At 43.8% G+C, this 17,928-nt stretch overlaps 1 protein-coding gene across 3 annotated transcripts in view; it reads left to right on the plus strand.

Moving 5' to 3' along the window:
- The window catches only part of LOC121434808 (LHFPL tetraspan subfamily member 3 protein), a 399,674-nt gene that overhangs the window by 351,182 nt on the left and 30,564 nt on the right, over positions 1 to 17,928 (plus strand). Inside the window, exon 3 of one of the 3 annotated variants that reach the window (XM_041633782.1) lies at positions 14,761 to 14,808. The exons of 1 other annotated variant lie outside the window; for it this stretch is intronic. In XM_041633782.1, coding sequence (XP_041489716.1) covers positions 14,761 to 14,777 — 17 coding nt within the window. In that variant the 3' untranslated portion in view covers positions 14,778 to 14,808. The remainder of the gene's footprint in view (positions 1 to 14,760; positions 14,809 to 17,928) is intronic. One more of the 3 variants, XM_041633783.1, reaches the window with a different exon arrangement.

The raw sequence follows: 17,928 nt of genomic DNA on the forward strand, positions 1-17,928 counted from the left end.
AACACCTGCACATATAAAGGAAATTTTTTTTTGAAAAAAGAAACATCAACCTCTGGGAGAAAAGAGGGTTATTTCATAAAGCTTAAGGATTTAGAACTTGGAACTTGGATAGAATGTCTCCTGGAAGAAGAAAAGGGCAGCAGGGGGCCTTTGAATGTAATAGTGTGTTGAGCTATATCACTATATCCTTGTAGGCAGAAGGCAGGGGTTCCTGCGAGACTAGTGATTGAGCCTGGTCTCACTCTGTAAGCCCCCGCTCATGCTGTGTAGACCCCACTCATGCTGTGTAGACCCCCGGTCATGTGATGTAGACCCTGCTCATGCTGTGTAGGCCCCCGTTCATGCTGTGTAGAACCCCACTCATGCTGTGTAGACCCCTGCTCATGCTGTGTAGACGCCCACTCATGCTGTGTAGACCCCCACTCATGCTGTGTAGACGCCCACTCATGCTGTATAGACCCCCACTCATGCTGTATAGACCCCCACTCATGCTGTGTAGACCCCCACTCATGCTGTGTAGGCCCCCGTTTATGCTGTGTAGACCCCCACTCATGCTGTGTAGACCCCCACTCATGCTGTGTAGACCCCCGCTCATGCTGTGTAGATGCCCACTCATGCTGTGTAGACCCCCGCTCATGCTGTGTAGAACCCCACTCATGCTGTTTAGGCCCCCGTTTATGCTGTGTAGACCCCCACTCATGCTGTGTAGACCCCCACTCATGCTGTGTAGACCCCCGCTCATGCTGTGTAGATGCCCACTCATGCTGTGTAGACCCCCGCTCATGCTGTGTAGACGCCCACTCATGCTGTGTAGACCCCCACTCATGCTGTGTAGACCCCCACTCATGCTGTGTAGACGCCCACTCATGCTGTGTAGACCCCCACTCATGCTGTGTAGACCCCCACTCATGCTGTGTAGACGCCCACTCATGCTGTGTAGACCCCCACTCATGCTGTGTAGACCCCCACTCATGCTGTGTAGACCCCCACTCATGCTGTGTAGACGCCCACTCATGCTGTGTAGACCCCCACTCATGCTGTGTAGACCCCCACTCAGGCTGTGTAGACCCCCACTCAGGCTGTGTAGACCCTGCTCATGCTGTGTAGAACCCCACTCATGCTGTTTAGGCCCCCGTTTATGCTGTATAGATGCCCACTCATGCTGTGTAGACCCCCACTCATGCTGTGTAGACCCCCACTCATGCTGTGTAGACCCCCACTCATGCTGTGTAGACCCCCACTCATGCTGTGTAGACCCCCGCTCATGCTGTGTAGACCCCCACTCATGCTGTGATCCAGAGTGAAACTGTTGGAAGGGTTTATCCCAAAGGTGAGAAATGCATAGCTGTTGACAAATCCAGAGTCATGATGTTGATACATTAAAAATATATATATAAAACAGAACCGGGCAGCAGTGGTGCACACCTTTAATCCCAGCACTCAGGAGTCAGAAGCAGGAAGATCTCTGTGAGTTCAAGGCCAGCCTGGTCTACAGAGGGAGTTCCAGGACAGCCAAGGCTACACAGAAAAACCTTATCTTGGCTGTGGTGTAAGTGGGTATCTGATGCGGGACATGCCAACTTACTATAATATGTTTTGTCAGGTATTTACAAATCCATGAAATTTACCCCAGCTTTACTCTGGGTTTGTGATGCAAGGTTTTTCATCCAGCTCATTCCTCCACGAGAGGTTTCCCTATGCACTGTAAGACATTAAGTAGCATCCTTGTCCTCTGGCCACCAGTAGCAATTATCAATTACACCAACACAAAAGGTCCCTAGTTACTGCCTAGTGTCCCTCTAAAGTTTCTCCTGGCTTATAACCAGGACAAAGTCATTCTTTTTCAAAGAAGGGGTGGCTTTTTCTAACATACATGAAGATGCTATCTGCCTACCAGAACTCTTATGATACCCCAAAACCAAGTAGACCGTATCAGCCTGGAGGAATCCCAGATGGACCAGTGTTTCAAAGTAACTATTGTCTTCAGCAAAGGGTTAAGGCAAACAGAACAGATGGATAGAGAGAGGGCTGTCAGTGTGATATTTTAAAGCAGGATAATAATATAGGTTTACACCTATACCTGGATTCATTCCAATTGTTCATTATCCCAGTATCTACCATGTGACTGACTTTGAGTTATACCATGTGACAAATACAAACCCAGAGTGAAATTGAGTCCTCAACCCAGAAAACCACAGTCAACGTGAGGAAGTCATGTTAGACATGGCCAACAATAGCATTATAGTCCACACTAGTATGTGATACACAGATGCACAGGGTGTGCACCGGTGTGCACCGGTGTGCACTTGGGACATAGGTAAGGCCCTGAGCACAGTGTGAAGAATGCTACTAGTAATGCCCAAGCTTGATAGTTATTTCAGAGAAAGAAGAAATGGTTCGTTGTAAATTGTGTTTACTGCTACAGGTATCTGGTGCGGGAGGTCCTTCTGTCTGTGTGTTACTTTTATTGGTTAATGAATAAGGAACTGCTTTGAGCCTATGGCAGGGAAAAACAGAACTAGGCAGAGAAAGCGAGGCTGTATGCCGGGAGAAAGAAAGGCAAAGTCAGAGAGATGCCAAGGAGCTGCCGCCAAAGTCATGCCAAAACTTTGCCGGTAAGCCGCTGCCACGTGGTGATACACAGATTAATGGAGATGGGTTCAATTAAAATGTAAGAGCTAGCTGATAAGAAGCTAGAGCTAATAGGCCAGGAAGTGTTTTAAACAATGTAGTTTCTGAGTGGTTATTTTAGGTCTAAGCTAGCCGGGCAGCCAGGAACCAAACGAGTGGCCTCCTTACTACAGGTATCTTCTGCATAAAGTGTTTGAGGGCCCAGGGTCTGGGCCCAGTACAGCCCTCATCCTCATGTCAATTACCTGCGCTACACCTCAGCACTTCCATTTCTAAATATCTAACTGCTAAGGTCTTTCCAGCTGACTTAGGACTCTGAGAACTTCGGATGACATCAAATGATTGCATTTAGTGTAATAAGTAGAATGAGATTTTCTCAATTCTAAGATTCATTTCCCACCCTATGATGTAGTTAATCCCAGAATGTCTTGTATAAAATTATATTTCCCAGTGTGTAATGGCTTTGCCTTGAAATAGACATTCTATCATAAAGATCACTACAAATTTATAAAGCAAAACTCAAAACATAAAAGAGCCCATAAATGCTTTAAAATTAATTTGGTCTTGAGTGTGTCTGTAAATGAATGGGCTTGACATACGCTTTTCAATTTTTCGCTCCGTTTCAAAGAGCACACAAGTATAAACTATAAATCTACCTACATGGTTGCTGACATGACCACTAAGCTGAAAGGAGAGGTGGAGGGGAGAGATAAAGAGACCCTAATGAACTGTTCACACAAGATTTAGGAGCTGGAAAAGCACAGGCCCCCAAGAGATGACTTGTCTCTTGTCTTCTTTGAATTATTCTAGCTTTGTGACTAGGGTGGCATGTAGTTTGTCCCCTTCCAGCAGACATATATGGATCTGAGAGAGGGAGAAAGGCATGGGGAAGATAGACAGGCAAATTAAGCACAGAGAGACCTGGGACTGGGGTCAGAAGGGTACAAATACCTTTTCTTCTCCCCACTCAAGATGACTTCGGGCATTCAGCAACAGTGAACCAATAAACTAAAGCATGTTTGGACAACAAGAGTGTCTGCAAGAACTGATAGAGAATTGGCTGTCACATATTAGCTGCTCTTGAACTTGGGGTCCGAATGACCAAGGATCAAAGCTTAGATTGGTCCCCTTTTGTTCAGTGGTCCTAGACAAGCTATTTAACCCACTAGAAGCTGCAAAGATGTGTAATTTGGAATTTCTGGTGGGTAAGTGAAATAACTTGAGTGTTTTGAGATGGAATGAGCTATGTATATCACAAAAGTCTAAATAACACAGTAGAGATTGGTACTCTTTCATATAATGTGAAATCTAATGAGAGATTTGGCAGAAGGCCCCACAGTATCAGAAATGCCTCTGCTGCCTTCGATAGTTTCCTCTCTTGCCTGTATATATAGCTGTTAGTCTCAAGACCACTTTCTTAATCTTAAAACAGTGAACAAATACAACATTAGCATTCCAGACAGAAAGAAAAGGGAAACATAAAAATAAGCCTGTCTCTCAGGTAAGTGAGCATCCTTTAAAGAGTCTTTCTGGGTCTCCCCACTCAACAGTCTTTTATTTATAACTCTCTGGACACACCTGTCTTCAAAGGGAACTAGGAAAATTTTTAGCTTGACATATTAGTGCCCCCCAACACTATAAGGAGAAGAAAATAAGATTTTAGAACTTTGGTGGTGTACAACATGCCTAGTAAAAAGAAAAACACGTGGAGCATGATAACTATAATGGTTTAACTTATTTTTAAAGCTATTTTGAAAACACTTGAATTATCTCACTATGCTGATTCCCCCAAATGGAAACTGAACAAAAGGAAGTGAGACCCCCCCTTTCCATACAGTAGCTTTTGCAAATGTTAGAGAAGCTGTCCTGGACTCATCAGATCTCTCAACCTCAGACAGGCAGGTCCTTTATTGTAACAAGTCTTGAACAGTCTTCTCAGGACTAGAACTTCCTTGGGATGTAGCTCTCACAATGACCATAATAACATAGATCTGGGGACCTAGAGGATGCAGATGGCCTGACAATTCCATAGTTAAGTACTCTTCCCTTACAGTTTCCTCCTTCTATAGATGGCTCATGGATCAGTCCTGCAGAACTCCCATCAAAAGGTTGGAGATAATCAAGCCCTCTCTTTTGTCCAACTTTGAGGGCTCTTTGACCTCACAGCACACAAACAGAGGCCCGGCCCTGGGTCACAGTGCCACCATATTCAATTAGGTTCTGCTCCCTGAATTAGCAAGTAAGAGGGTCAAAAGCCCAGGCTCACAGAATGGGCAGGGGGAATACCACTACCCTAGCAAGTGCCCTCATATCTTAAACCAAGAACTACCCAATGCCCTTCCAGCAAAGGATCAATGTTCCCAGGGCACAGAACCAGGAAACCATGTTCTGATAGTCCTTCCCCGCAGGTGGTACATCCAGAACTCCTTAGGAGGGCACAACCAGTTGGTTCTCCTGTCTCCCAACTGCTGTGTGTGACAATTCTTCAAAACCCAGAGCAGTAAAGAAGTCACTAGATAAACAGAGGACATGGAAAAGCATGATTGCTGCAGAGGCCCATTCTCAGACTCAAGATTCAGACCATGGTTTAGCTCAAGCCTGGTGCCAACGAGTATGCCTAGTTCTCATTCCAAAGGCAGATGACACAGCCTCACTCAGAGACTCACAAAGAGATGTCACTAAGGGTCTACCACCAAAAGGAAGCAAAATTGTTGACTCTAAAGGAAGAGAGCAGAGAAAAAGGACCTGTTTCTACCATGGAGAGTGCTAATGGGCCTAGCACCTTTGAAATTGTGGATTTCTGGCTTCCCATAAAGTATAGAGGAGAATAGGTGGCTTTCCTTTGCATAGATTGAATATTTATCCTCGTTCACCTAGGACAGCTGGGATCTGGTATGAGTATTAATAACACCCACCTTATTCTCAAAAGCAACTCGATTGAACAACAAATGACATAGAAAATCTATTTTACGAAAACACTGGGAAGAATAAAAAGTTGATTTTTTAAAATTTTCTCCTGTAACTCATAGCAAGAAAAGTTTAAGTTTACACTCTTATCTAAGTTATCTAAGTCCAGGTAGTATACCGTTGAGCTGTGCTTTTATTCTTAATGAAAAATGAATTATCCATGCATAATGTGAAACTGAAATTAGTTAGAGACTCTTTCCATGAAAGTGTGGTCTGTACAGTTCTTCATTCTCCCGGTTGCTAGAAATTTTGATTCACTCCATTCCAACAGGTGTAAAGAAATTTTGGAGAGAATGTGATCAGACATGCACTTGCAAGTAAAGATGTATGAACTAAAGGGTGTACTGTGTGACTCACTCGGCCACACTACAACTTCCATGATGAGATTTTTTTCTTTTAATCTTTTGGGAGGTTTGGGGGAAGGTTGCAAGGGCAAATAACAGATACAAAGGAATGGAGAGATAAATGGGATTGGATGCATGATGTGAAATCCGCAAAGAATCAATGAAAAGTATGTTTTAAAAATCTAAGGCTACTTATATTGGCCATCGTTCAATGAGGAAATGTGAATGGCCTTCACAGGGCACCATCCATTGAAAAGGAACAACTGTAAAAGGCCAAATTTTGGTGACAAGAACACACTCTGAGACCTTAGTTTATAGAGATTGAGTGAACAGATTGAAGGAGATGGACTTCTCCACAAACAGTGGTCATTCTGTTCAAAGGCAACATAGACTAACATCCCTGTAAAATATGCTTAACTAGTGAATTGAGACCTAAAGCATTTTCTTCTCTGTTATCCCTTGTATACAAAACAACAGCTCAGACAGCTCTTTCCCTCCTGTAGGCCACCATTTTGCCTTAGGATCTTTCTGTTCAGTGTTTCATGGTGAAAAGGTCAAACAAGACAGTAAGGATAACTCAATTAGCAACCTGTCCTGACTCTAACAGATCCCAGCCTCCAACTCCTTCTGAATCATCCCTCTCTTTCGACTCCCAGCCTCTGGCTCCTGACATCCATATTCCATGGCATCATTTACGTCTTGGAATTGTTTGTCTAGGTCTTTTAGACATTACTGGGGTCTACCTGAGCAGGGAGGACCAAGATAGCAAATCCAACTGCCAGGAAATAAACGAACCCTTGTCATTGAACACAGGGTAGGTAAACAAAAGCCGGCTCACAGCCTCCACCACTCCACTGACTTTTATCAGTCAAGTCACATGTACATAATCCATTCAGCAAGTCCTGCCTGGCCCTGCATGCAGAGAGGACAGCTTAATTCTGATGATAAATTGGATAGAACATGCCCAAGGAATTCCTGTATTAGAATTCTAGTGCTGCAAAGTGTGTTCATCTCTATTGATGTTTTCAGGTCACTGAAGCCTTGGGAAGGTAGAGATAGATACCTTTTAATTTGATGCAAATAGGAGATACTTATAGCCTAATTTGTATCCTTACATTTTCAATAAGCATTCAGACATTTTTATTTTCCTTTAGCCATTTGGCCTACCTTGTATTTATTTTTCACTATTACAGTTCCCACTATGATTTCATATAGCAGTTAAGAGTGTAGTCTCTGGAGCCAGATACCCTAGGTTCAAAGCCTGGCCCTTCACTTTATTAGTTATGTGCATTTAGGCACTTAACCGTTTAGACACCAGCTTACTGATTCTCACCAACTAGAATGAGAACAGCTACCCCTTAAACATTGTCTAATTTACCCACATATTTTTCTGTGTGCTCTATCTAAAAACTAAAGGACTTTTAGATTTTCTCTCTTGATGCCTCACGTGTTACTAAAGTGTCTGAGAGTCTATATAGACATGAACAGCACCAGCAAGAAGGTAAGCACAGACTAGGTATGATCCCAGAGGGGAACCCACACATTCACACATGAGTTCATTCATTCGGGTCAATTCAGTGAACACTAAACACTTACTATGTGCAAGACATGATTCTAGAAAATGAGAAGTAGGGAACCAAATAAGCAAAAATCTTGTTCTATAGAAGTTTGTTGTATAATGAGAGAAACAGACAATGAAAATGTTTTAATGGCAAGGACATTTCTGAGAATGAAAAGTGTTGTGCAAAGAGTTTAAGAGAGGTCACATGCTAGACAGCAACCAAGTAACTGCCCTGGGTCTCATTCAGAGAAGACATTTGATGTAGCCTCCTTCGTCTGCAATGTTGAGAAGCTGGTTTGACAACAGGAATTCCAGGTGGATGGAAGAGCAAGTTCAACAACCAATTGATCAATCGATCAATCACAGATAAGGAGGAGGAATGGGGAAAGAACAATTTGACTGAACTTAGTGCTGAGTAAGAGGGAGAGGAGTGTGTAAAGCTGCCAGAGCTGGATAAGAACTATTCACTTTGAGAACATGTCTCAAAGGATAGCAGTTTGGTACCTCAGGACAAATGAAAATCATACCAGTTCTGATATTTGGGTTCTGAAAATATGTTTGGAATAATCCCACAGTTCAACAATAGCAAGGTAAACAAACATCTCTCCCAACATTTCATGATAGTGAAGATTTCTGTTTTCTGAAGAAATGTACACAATGAACACTAGATGTGTAATCAGGAACCCCTGGTTCTGACCTCAGTTTCTTAAACAGTTGGTTTGGTTTAAAGTTTGAAAAAGTACTTCAGCTCTGGCAGCCTACTCCTCTATGAATGAAAGCCCTTGGATATCATCATGTGTCATCCTTAACCATCAAAACTGGTTGTTCATTTACTGTCCCTCTGATTTCTCAACTGTCATTTGTAGGATGGCAGGGCTACAGACAGGGACATCTGGTCTACCCATAGCTGCTCAAACCACACAGAGGTTAAATGTACACCCCTGGTTTCCTGTAACTTCACTTTATTGCCAGTCAAATAAGTTCTTTCTGTGGTGAGAAGTGTAGATTAAATGGATTTATCTTCTTCATTAAGTTACATACTTTTATTTATGATATTGGGGATTAAACCCAGGTTCTCATGCCAGCTAAATAAGTGAAATACACCCCATCCCTAAATATTCTTCAGTAATTCTGTAGTCACTAAAACTGACTGTATTTTACATTGCATTCTATGTCATTTAATCCTCATAATAATCACATGAAGTAAGTACTAACATTATCTCCAATTGAATGCAAGAAACTGAACCTTACTGGCATTAAATAATTTGGCTTAAGACACAAAGAAAAAAATACCAAATTTAAACTAAGGCTGACTACAATGCCCATGTAAGATTTCAGGTGCCACACTTTGAAACATGTATCATATCATTTGACAGGCATTATTTGGAAACAAAGCAAGAGATATTTTTTGAGACAGTGTCTCACTTTGTAGCCCTTACTGGCCTAGAATTCACTATATATACCAGGTTAGCCTTGAGCTCACAGAAATCCACCTGTCTCTGCTTCCCAAGTGCTGAAATCAAAGGTATGTACCACCATGCCCAGCTATGTAAGTGACTTTTTAATATACAGAATTTTGCCATGCAGCCCAGGCTAGTCTTAATCTCATAATCTTTCTGCTTCTAAATAAGTGATGTTTGAATAAATGAATGTTTACTCCTCACTAGCCTTCAGTACTTACCGTACTGCTTTGGAGAATCTACGCAACCTTACTAAATAGAAGTGTTACCCATTCTATCAACATGGTGTAGAACTGTTCTTAAAACTTATCCAAGAAATCAGGGCTTAACCTATATAAAGTATTAAGTTATTAACCTACATAAATATTCCTTGTCTTTCTGCAAGGAGCTATCTTTTCACTACGCCTTTTCTAAGAACAAATGAACAAAAACCACCATCTCCCATTTTCCATACGGTGGAAAGACAGACACACTCTATTCACTGTTGCCTTTGTCTTGGCTGGAGCGAAAGAAATGTGTATTGTTTTACCTTACCAATGATAAAAATAAAAGATGTCTTTTCCGGTGAGAATTCTCAGAGGCCCATGGTCTGAGGAATCGTTTTCAAAGCCTACAGGGACAGAGAAGTTTATTTTGAGGCTGACCACATAGCTAAGGTGGAATCTTTCTCGGAGTCTCTCCATCTACACTCAGCATAAGCTGGATCTGAGTCAATTAGCCAGAGTCAGCCTGTGTCTCAGGAGCACACTTTCTTGTGCCTCTCCGTGTGAATGTGCAGCAAAGAACTTTAAAGGAAATTGGGGAAAGTAGATGAGACCAACAGGGACAGTGATTGATGTCTTTTTTTCTTCTTAACGTGATAGTGGGGATCGAGTCCAAGACCTCCTATCTGCTATCTAAGCACTGAGCTCCAGCCCCATCCTCTCTGAAGTCTAATATGTTGTAGGGATAAGTCCCGCCCCTTAGGGGGTGTGTTCGCCTCGGGCTAATGTTTACCTATAAATCTGGCAAGCTTGCTCACCTCACTCACTTCTGCTTTCCTGGTCTCCGCGGGAACGGTGGTTCTGTAAGTCTATTTCTCCATTAAAGCTATATATATATATTTACAATCTGTCTGCATTCGTTTACGCCGTTACAATACGTATTGTGTTTTATGCGGGCTTGTGCTGACATCAGCTATTCCTGAACTCTGAGGAATCTCCCTTCCCACACGTCTCTTCCTGTGTGCAGACCTGTCATTGTTACCTTTCTCTGCCTAGTTCATGAATCTCAGTGACCACTAGCCTAATACGCTTTCCAGCTGCCTCTTATTATTAGCGCTACTATAAAAGTGAAAGTATCTTCAAAATAATTCCTGCAACAACTAACTTCGTGTCCTATTATAATTCAAAAAGGTACTCACCATGGAGAATTACACTTTCTTGATGAGAGCCTCATGTTCCTTTCCAATGCTATCATTATATCACAGGAAAACAACCTCACCATTCCTGGTGTCAGAGAAAGCAAGATTGGAGATGAGGAAGGGCAGGGAGGGCCCCATCCATCATCCAGCACAGGCAGAGAGATTGCTCTGCCCTTCCCACACTGATCCTCCCTCTGTTGGGGGAGGGGGCTGTTCACTGGTCTTGGCCACCCAGCCACAAAATAATCGCACAGAAACTGTATTATTTGCAATGCTGTTTGGCCAATAGCTTAAGCATATTTCTGGCTAATTCATATCGTAAACTAGCCCATCTCTATTAATCTGTGTATCTCCACATGGCAGTGGCTTACTGCCACTCACTTCGTCATGTCTAACTCTGGCGGTGGCCCCATGGCATCTCTCTTACTCTGCCCTTCTTCCTCCCAGCATTCAGTTCAGTTTTCCCTATCTACTTAAGTTCTGCCCTATCAACAGGCCACGGCAGTTTCTTTATTCATTAATGGTAATCACAACACACAGAGGGGACTCCCACATCATCCCTCTTTCCTCATCTCCCCACTTCTCCTCCTCTTCTGCACCACGAATACTTCATCTTTCCTACACTACCTTTACAGGGGGCTAAGAGTGATTCTTTATTGCTCCCAACCGCCACCAAGCAGCAGTCCTCCTGGATCAGTCTGTGCACCCCTTACAAGGTTTTTATGGACCTGGAGAAAAGCCCCAGAGGTCTAGAGCACTTGCTGCTCTTGCAAAGGATCCAAGTTCAGTTTCTAGCACCCATATGGCAGTTCCTAATTGTCCTTAACTCCAGTTCTAGGGAATCTAATGTCTCCTTAGCATGGGGCATGCATGTGATGGATATACACGCATGCAGGCAAAATAGGTATACACATAAAATAAAATAAAACTTTAAAAATAAAAAAGTCAACCACTGTGATGAGATGAGCATAGGACACAGAAAGACTCTCATGGCTACCCAGGCATCAGCCCTCCTCTGGTGGTGAAACCTGTTCTATTATTTCCTCCATAGAAACAGCCAATGCCTGCTGCTGTGGTTTCTCTTCCTGTTGCTGTAATGGTAACATGTAAAATTACCCTGACAAAAGTATCTTAAGGGGTAAAGGGTTTGTTTCATCTAACTGCTCCATCATAGAGGGAAAGTCACACTTGCAGGGGCTTAAGAGAGCTGTTCACATTGTATCCACCAGGAAATGGCAACAATCCATGCAAGGATGCTTCTTCTCAGTTCCCCTATTCACTTATTCAGTCCAGGATCCCAGTAAGAACACAGTGCCACCCCAACTAATGTATGACAGCCCCCCAAGAGGCCCATCTCCCATGTGTCTCTGGGTTCTGTCAGATTGACAGTTAATACCTGGGGAGACCTCTGACTTGCCTTGGGAATGGACTGCACCCCAGAACAGAACTCAGAAGTGACTACCACCGAACACTTTACTAAAATGTATCCTGCATTTGATGATGCTGCCAAGGGTTGTCTTCCCTGCATCAATGGTTACAGACCTCCAGGTGTGCCCTGGGAGCTAAGAAGCTCACTAATACTCCAAGAGATGTAGCTTCTTTGTACCCTCCACAAACAAAAACCTACCTGCCTCTCTATCACTGGCCAAAATAATGACCTTCATTTGATGTGGAAGAAAATGCAGGATAATGATGCAAGATGAAAATGGCAAAGCACAATAAGCTTTCTCTTAATGATTCCCTTTGAAATCGCCTATTTCCCATCCTAACTATAATTTGACTAATTGCTCAATAATCCTGTTTAAAAGTCATTATTTCTGAAAACATCAATTCATTATTAGACCTGGGTTTTTTTTTCAGGTTGAAAAGTCCCTCTGCTTCTTTGAGTCACCCCTGTCTCTTCTTCCTGTGTGTCTGCTGCCTGAGCCACGTTCTAATGGCACAAATAGAATCCCTTCAGAAAGGTGTCAAGCAAATCAAGGTGTCTCTTTGTGTTCCGCAGCCTGAGTAATGTAATCCATGTCCTTGACACAGTGCCTGTGACTGGGAAGATCTAAGACCATGTCTTTTAAAAGCCAGCTTCTGTGCTGTACCCATGAAGCTGTGATCACAGCCACCCTAGGCCCCTCCCACATCAAGAGGCACGCTGTGCCTAACATCATGAGAGGCTGCATCAGAAAAGAGAGCATGGACTTGGGAGTCCACAATTGCCTAGAAAAAAAACAAAACAGGGGGCTGGAGAGATGGCTCAGTGGCTAAGAGCATTGCCTGCTCTTCCAAAGGTCCCGAGTTCAATTCTCAGCAACAACATGGTGGCTCACAACCATCTGTAATGGGGTCTGGTGTCCTCTTCTGGCCTGCAGACATACACACAGACAGAATATTGTATACATAATACATAAATATTAAAAAAAACAAGACTCAAACCCTGCTCGAAGCAGTGGTCTTCTTAGGCATCACAGTGTAGGCACAGACCCTGTACGGTTTTATTAATGTTGAACAAGATAGCCATGTCTGTTTCAGGGCGCAAGTTGGCTTCCTGAGACACAGCTTGCAGTTCACCTGTTCTGATATGTTCTCCATTTTCCTTTCCTTCTATAGTACACCAGCTGAAAATTTACAGTTCCTTTTCATTTCATGTGAAGGACGGGTTCTAGCGTCCAACTTTAAAAAGTCAAGTCTCTTTGCTCATATGCCAAAAAATGAGCCAGCACAGGAATCCCATGCTTTCTTACATTGCGAAAAACTTGGAGAACAGCCTAGATCTTCTATCCTGAAAACTTCCTTGGACCAGTGATATGTAAAATAACAATGAGAAAAGAATCAAGAAGATGACCGCATACAAAGTTTGGGTGTTGGGAGTCTGTAAAACCAGAGACACTGAAGAGGGAGGAACTGAATATCCTTGGAACACATGAAACAGACAGCTCATTACTGGGGGATCCTCGCTATTTCCATTGGGTGTTTTACAAGACCTAGTTTTGAAGGGCAAATATGCAAGCACACCACTGGGAGGTGGGGGAATGGGGATCACTTAAAAAGTGAAAGACGAATCATACACCAGGACTGCCAAACTAGCACTGGTTCTGTGAGTTATGGGAGTCTATCTGCTTACCCCAGCTAGGCAGAGAATGACAAACTAAAGAAATGCTTCCCCCCAAGTTTAGCTCAGCGAGCCAGTTTGACTGAAGCACATCAATGTACCAATTGCTACAACCTATGGATCTTCTCTCCCTCCCCTAAACAGTGCATCCTGGTGACTCCTCCCTTCCTCCTGTGAGGGAATGTTACTGAGCCCAGTCTTTTATGAGGGTGACCACGGTTGTTCTGAATTCTACACAGCCATGCCACGCTCATAGGTCAAAGATCCACACCATGGCTGCCAGGGGTGGTGAGTAGAGTCACACTTCATCAAGGTCATTCAAGGGCATTTTGCTTGAAAGTTTCCTTTAATCTAAGACGACACCTCCCTCTCAGAGCCCCTTTCTTTCTCTTTGGTCTGCACACCCTGCCAAGTCAGGTGAATGCCGGTTAGGTGGCTCCCAGAGCGTGGAGACAGAGGCTACCCTCCTGTCTGCCTGGACCAGCAAGAGGTGCTCATTGCCTCTGCAGGCACCTTTCAGCAGTTCTCTGAAAAGCACGGGATTCAAGCAACTGAACATGCAGAAACCGCATCTCCTCTGTCCAGAGCACAGAACCTGAAGGTGTAGATAGAGCTCGAATTACTGGGTATGAACCAGGTTTTCAGGTTAATTGATCTATGTGTATACAATTGGTTTTCAGTTATCATTCCTCAGATCCCACTCTGAATTGCTCAGGGGTAATCAAGAATGTGAAGTAATGCCCTCAACGAACTCAAACAACACACAACTATTTCTCACCCCACACCATTCTTACTCTGTCCTCTCCTGAGTGGGTTTTCTTACTGAATACCTAAAATTCTCTGAGTCAGTTGGCTTTCTGTGTATTTTTATTCCTTAAGTCTCAACTGTGTTGCCTAAGGAAGCCAAAGACGCAGTTGGCAATGGTATCATTGTTTTGAATACTTAGAGGATCCTGGGTATGGACTAGGACTGTCCTGAGTGTTTTATGGGTGTCACTCAAGGGCATCCTCCCCTCACAAGGTAAGTGCTACCTTTTGCCAATAAGAAAATGAAAATACAGAAAGATAAAACAATTGTCTAAGGTCAAACAGCTAGCAAGGATCAGGGCCAACGAATGACTCCCGCGTCTGGTTCTCAGGATAGAGCCTTCTCTAGGTACAAACCTCTCCCCCATAATACGCGTGAATGGGATTCTGAACAGGAATGTTGCCTTTTGTCTTCAAGAAGATGGCGCTGAGCTCTTAACGTACTTTACTTTTAACTACTCTGTTTTTCCCTCCCACACTCTCAGATGACGGGAATGCTTAAAGCAAACTAAGGTAGTGTAAGACCACACCATGTAAGTGTGAGCATGGCTCCTTGTGGGTACAGCTATGTTTCGTGTGCTTCTGCCTTCCGCCCCGCATGTTCGCTCCGCTGTTCTCCAATTCCCGCTTCCGGCGCTTTGCACTCGGGCCGCATGAGCTGTTTTTAAAGCATAGATCCTGGGTCTTTGTTCCTGATTCTATACCTGGGCTTTACCCACACACACACAGTCCGGCACAGGGTAAGAACCAGAGAACACAGGACCGTCTGCCTGCTATCTTCCCAGCAAGCTGGGAGTTCCAGGGAATGCAGTGAGTTACTGTTTTCGGGCACTGAGTCTGGGATTGTAAGCTTGAAGAATAGAGGTGCTTATCCATACCTAACTGGAAAAGACCCCTCCAAGGCGGAGAACTACAAAGGCTTCTTTAGACAGGTCATGACCATCACCAAGTACTGGACCTGTCTGGTGTTTTCAGGGCCGGGAGTCTTAAATGAACTACCACTCTGTTCATGGGAGTTCATTGCACCAGGTAATAGGAGCTATGGAGAGAGGTTGGAGTCTTCTCGTTTATTTATTTCCTTTCTGTACATAGGCATATGATGTACAAATATGCACAATTGGAGGATAAAACATTATAAAAGATAAAAGATAATGGCTTTACAAGATAGGTATGAACTAACTCAGGCAGTCATTGTATACACATATACACAAACACTCACTACTCCTCGTGGGGTCTTTTGACCCTACACAAACCATGTCTGCACTCTGAATGAATTTAGTACAGCGCAAATTGAAATCTCTAGAAGAAGACAGTTGATGAGGGGAGATGGTTGTGCCTAACAGGAGTATATCTGGAACATTTCAAATACAGTTTTGGGGGCTGGAGAGATGGCACAGTGGTTAAGAACACTGGCTGCTCTTCCAAAGGTCCTGAGTTCAATTCCCAGCACCCACATGGTAGCTCACAACTGTCTGTAACTCCAGTTCCATGGGATACAATGCACATAAAAATTAAAATGAAAAAAATTTTTAAAAAGGCCAGGTGGTGGTGGTGGTGCATGCCTTTAATTCCAATACTCGGGAGGTGGAGGCAGGTGGATCTTTGTGAGTTCATGGTCTACAGAGCAATCTCCAGGACAGCCAGGGATACACAGAGAAACCCTGTCTCAAAGAACAAGAATAATTAATTAAACAAATAAGGTATAGCTCTGGGGCTGGGGATATAGTCCTGTGGTAAAGAGCTTGCCTAGCTTGAATGAGGTCCCAGGTTCAATCCCCAATACCCCAAATAAAATACAACCCTTACTTGTTCCCCACCACACACCTGCACACTGGCATGTATGCACATACCACACTCCTGCACACTTGCGTGTGTGCACATATCACACACCAGCACACTTGTGTGTGTGCACATACCACACAACAGCACACTTGTGTGTGCACATACCACACTCCTGCACACTTGTGTGTGTGCACATACTACACATCTGCACACTTATGTGTGTGCACATATCACACACCTGCACACTTGTGTGTGTGCACATACCACACTCCTACACACTTGTGTGTGCACATATCACACACCTGCACACTTGTGTGTGTGCACATACCACACTCCTGCACACTTGTGTGTGTGCACATATCACACCTGCACACTTGTGTGTATGCACATACCATACTCCTGCACACTTGTGTGTGCACATATCACACACCTGCACACTTGTGTGTGTGCACATACCACACTCCTGCACACTTGTGTGTGTGCACATATCACACCTGCACACTTGTGTGTATGCACATACCATACTCCTGCACACTTGTGTGTATGCACATACCATACTCCTGCACACTTGTGTGTACACATACCACACATCTGCACACTTGCATGTGTTGAAGTTATTGAGCTATAGATTCTGAAATGATAACAATTTTAAATTTTTTTCTTGACATCTGATCAAGTTTTTGCCCAGTGTTTGAGACTCAAAGTGTGCAGTACTGAGAACCCAACCCACCATTTAGACATGCAGAAAGCCCAAAGTTATTAGGGGTGGATCTTTTGCTCCCACCCCTTAGCTGTGTTTGTCCCAGATGGAGTGGAGGCAGATTAAAACCTCATCCTCCTCTTTCCACCAAAGCACCCTATCAGTCCAGGGTCAGAGCTCCTTTCTCCCTGGGCAGAGTGAGACACAGAGCTCCAGGACAACTCTAAAACTAAAAGCAGAGGAGTCTGCATCCCCAGAAGGGATCCCAGGTTCTTCCATGGCTATGTCGCTGGAGATCCACGTGCATTTTCCAAGCAAGTTACAGGGAAAGTCAGTTAGGCTGTGCAAATAGGGACAGCCTGCAAAAACAAGTGTTGCTTCTGTTGTTCACTGAAGAAAAGGCCGGAGGAGGAAAAAGTGCAAGAGAGAAGTTAGAGTGGGGTTTGCTTTGCCGGGTCCCCACACACTCACGTGGACATGCATGACTTAGGGCTAGCTGTCTGATGGCTGACATCTGGAAACAATTCAGGAAATGGGCAAATGAGCTGGTGTCCATTTCCCAGAATGCTGCTCATTAACTGAGCTTTGGACCCCCATAGGTGAAGGTCACAGACTCTCTTTTCCGATGTGTTGTTAAAGTAAGGAGGCCAGGAACTCTGCAATAAAGAATAACTGAAAAGTCAAAAGGACAACTACAGAGGAACCCGTTTCAATGTCCCCCTTAATTCTCAGCTACATCCATCCACGTACACACAGCTATGAAAATGCCAATGTCGGCTAGATACGCAATGCTTTCGCCACAGAGGTTGCTTTTCCAAGCCGAATGCACGTCACCTTTCGGTAAACTTTTTTTTAGAGGACAAAGAATCATCACTGAATTTAACAATTTGGCCTATTTTACTTTTTAACACAACTTTTCCAATAGTAGTCTATAGGAACCTTCCACGGATCCCGCAGCGATTCCAAGCTGACTGGGAGGAGAGGGCCAACTGAGGAACGGTGCTTACGTCTTAGGCTCAGAAGCCACTTGGTAAAATAGAGCAGAGAGAAACTGTGACCTAGGGAAACATTGCCAGGATGGGATTTGAGCTCCACGATTTTGGTCAAGAAAGGGCTTGGCATGGGATAAAACCGGACTTGCTGAACATAGCGGACAATGAGGACTACTGAG

This window comes from Microtus oregoni, unplaced genomic scaffold (genome assembly GCF_018167655.1).
Source record: "Microtus oregoni isolate MIOR12 unplaced genomic scaffold, Mior012 000044F_ref0000062, whole genome shotgun sequence".
In the NCBI taxonomy this organism is placed as follows: domain Eukaryota; kingdom Metazoa; phylum Chordata; class Mammalia; order Rodentia; family Cricetidae; genus Microtus; species Microtus oregoni.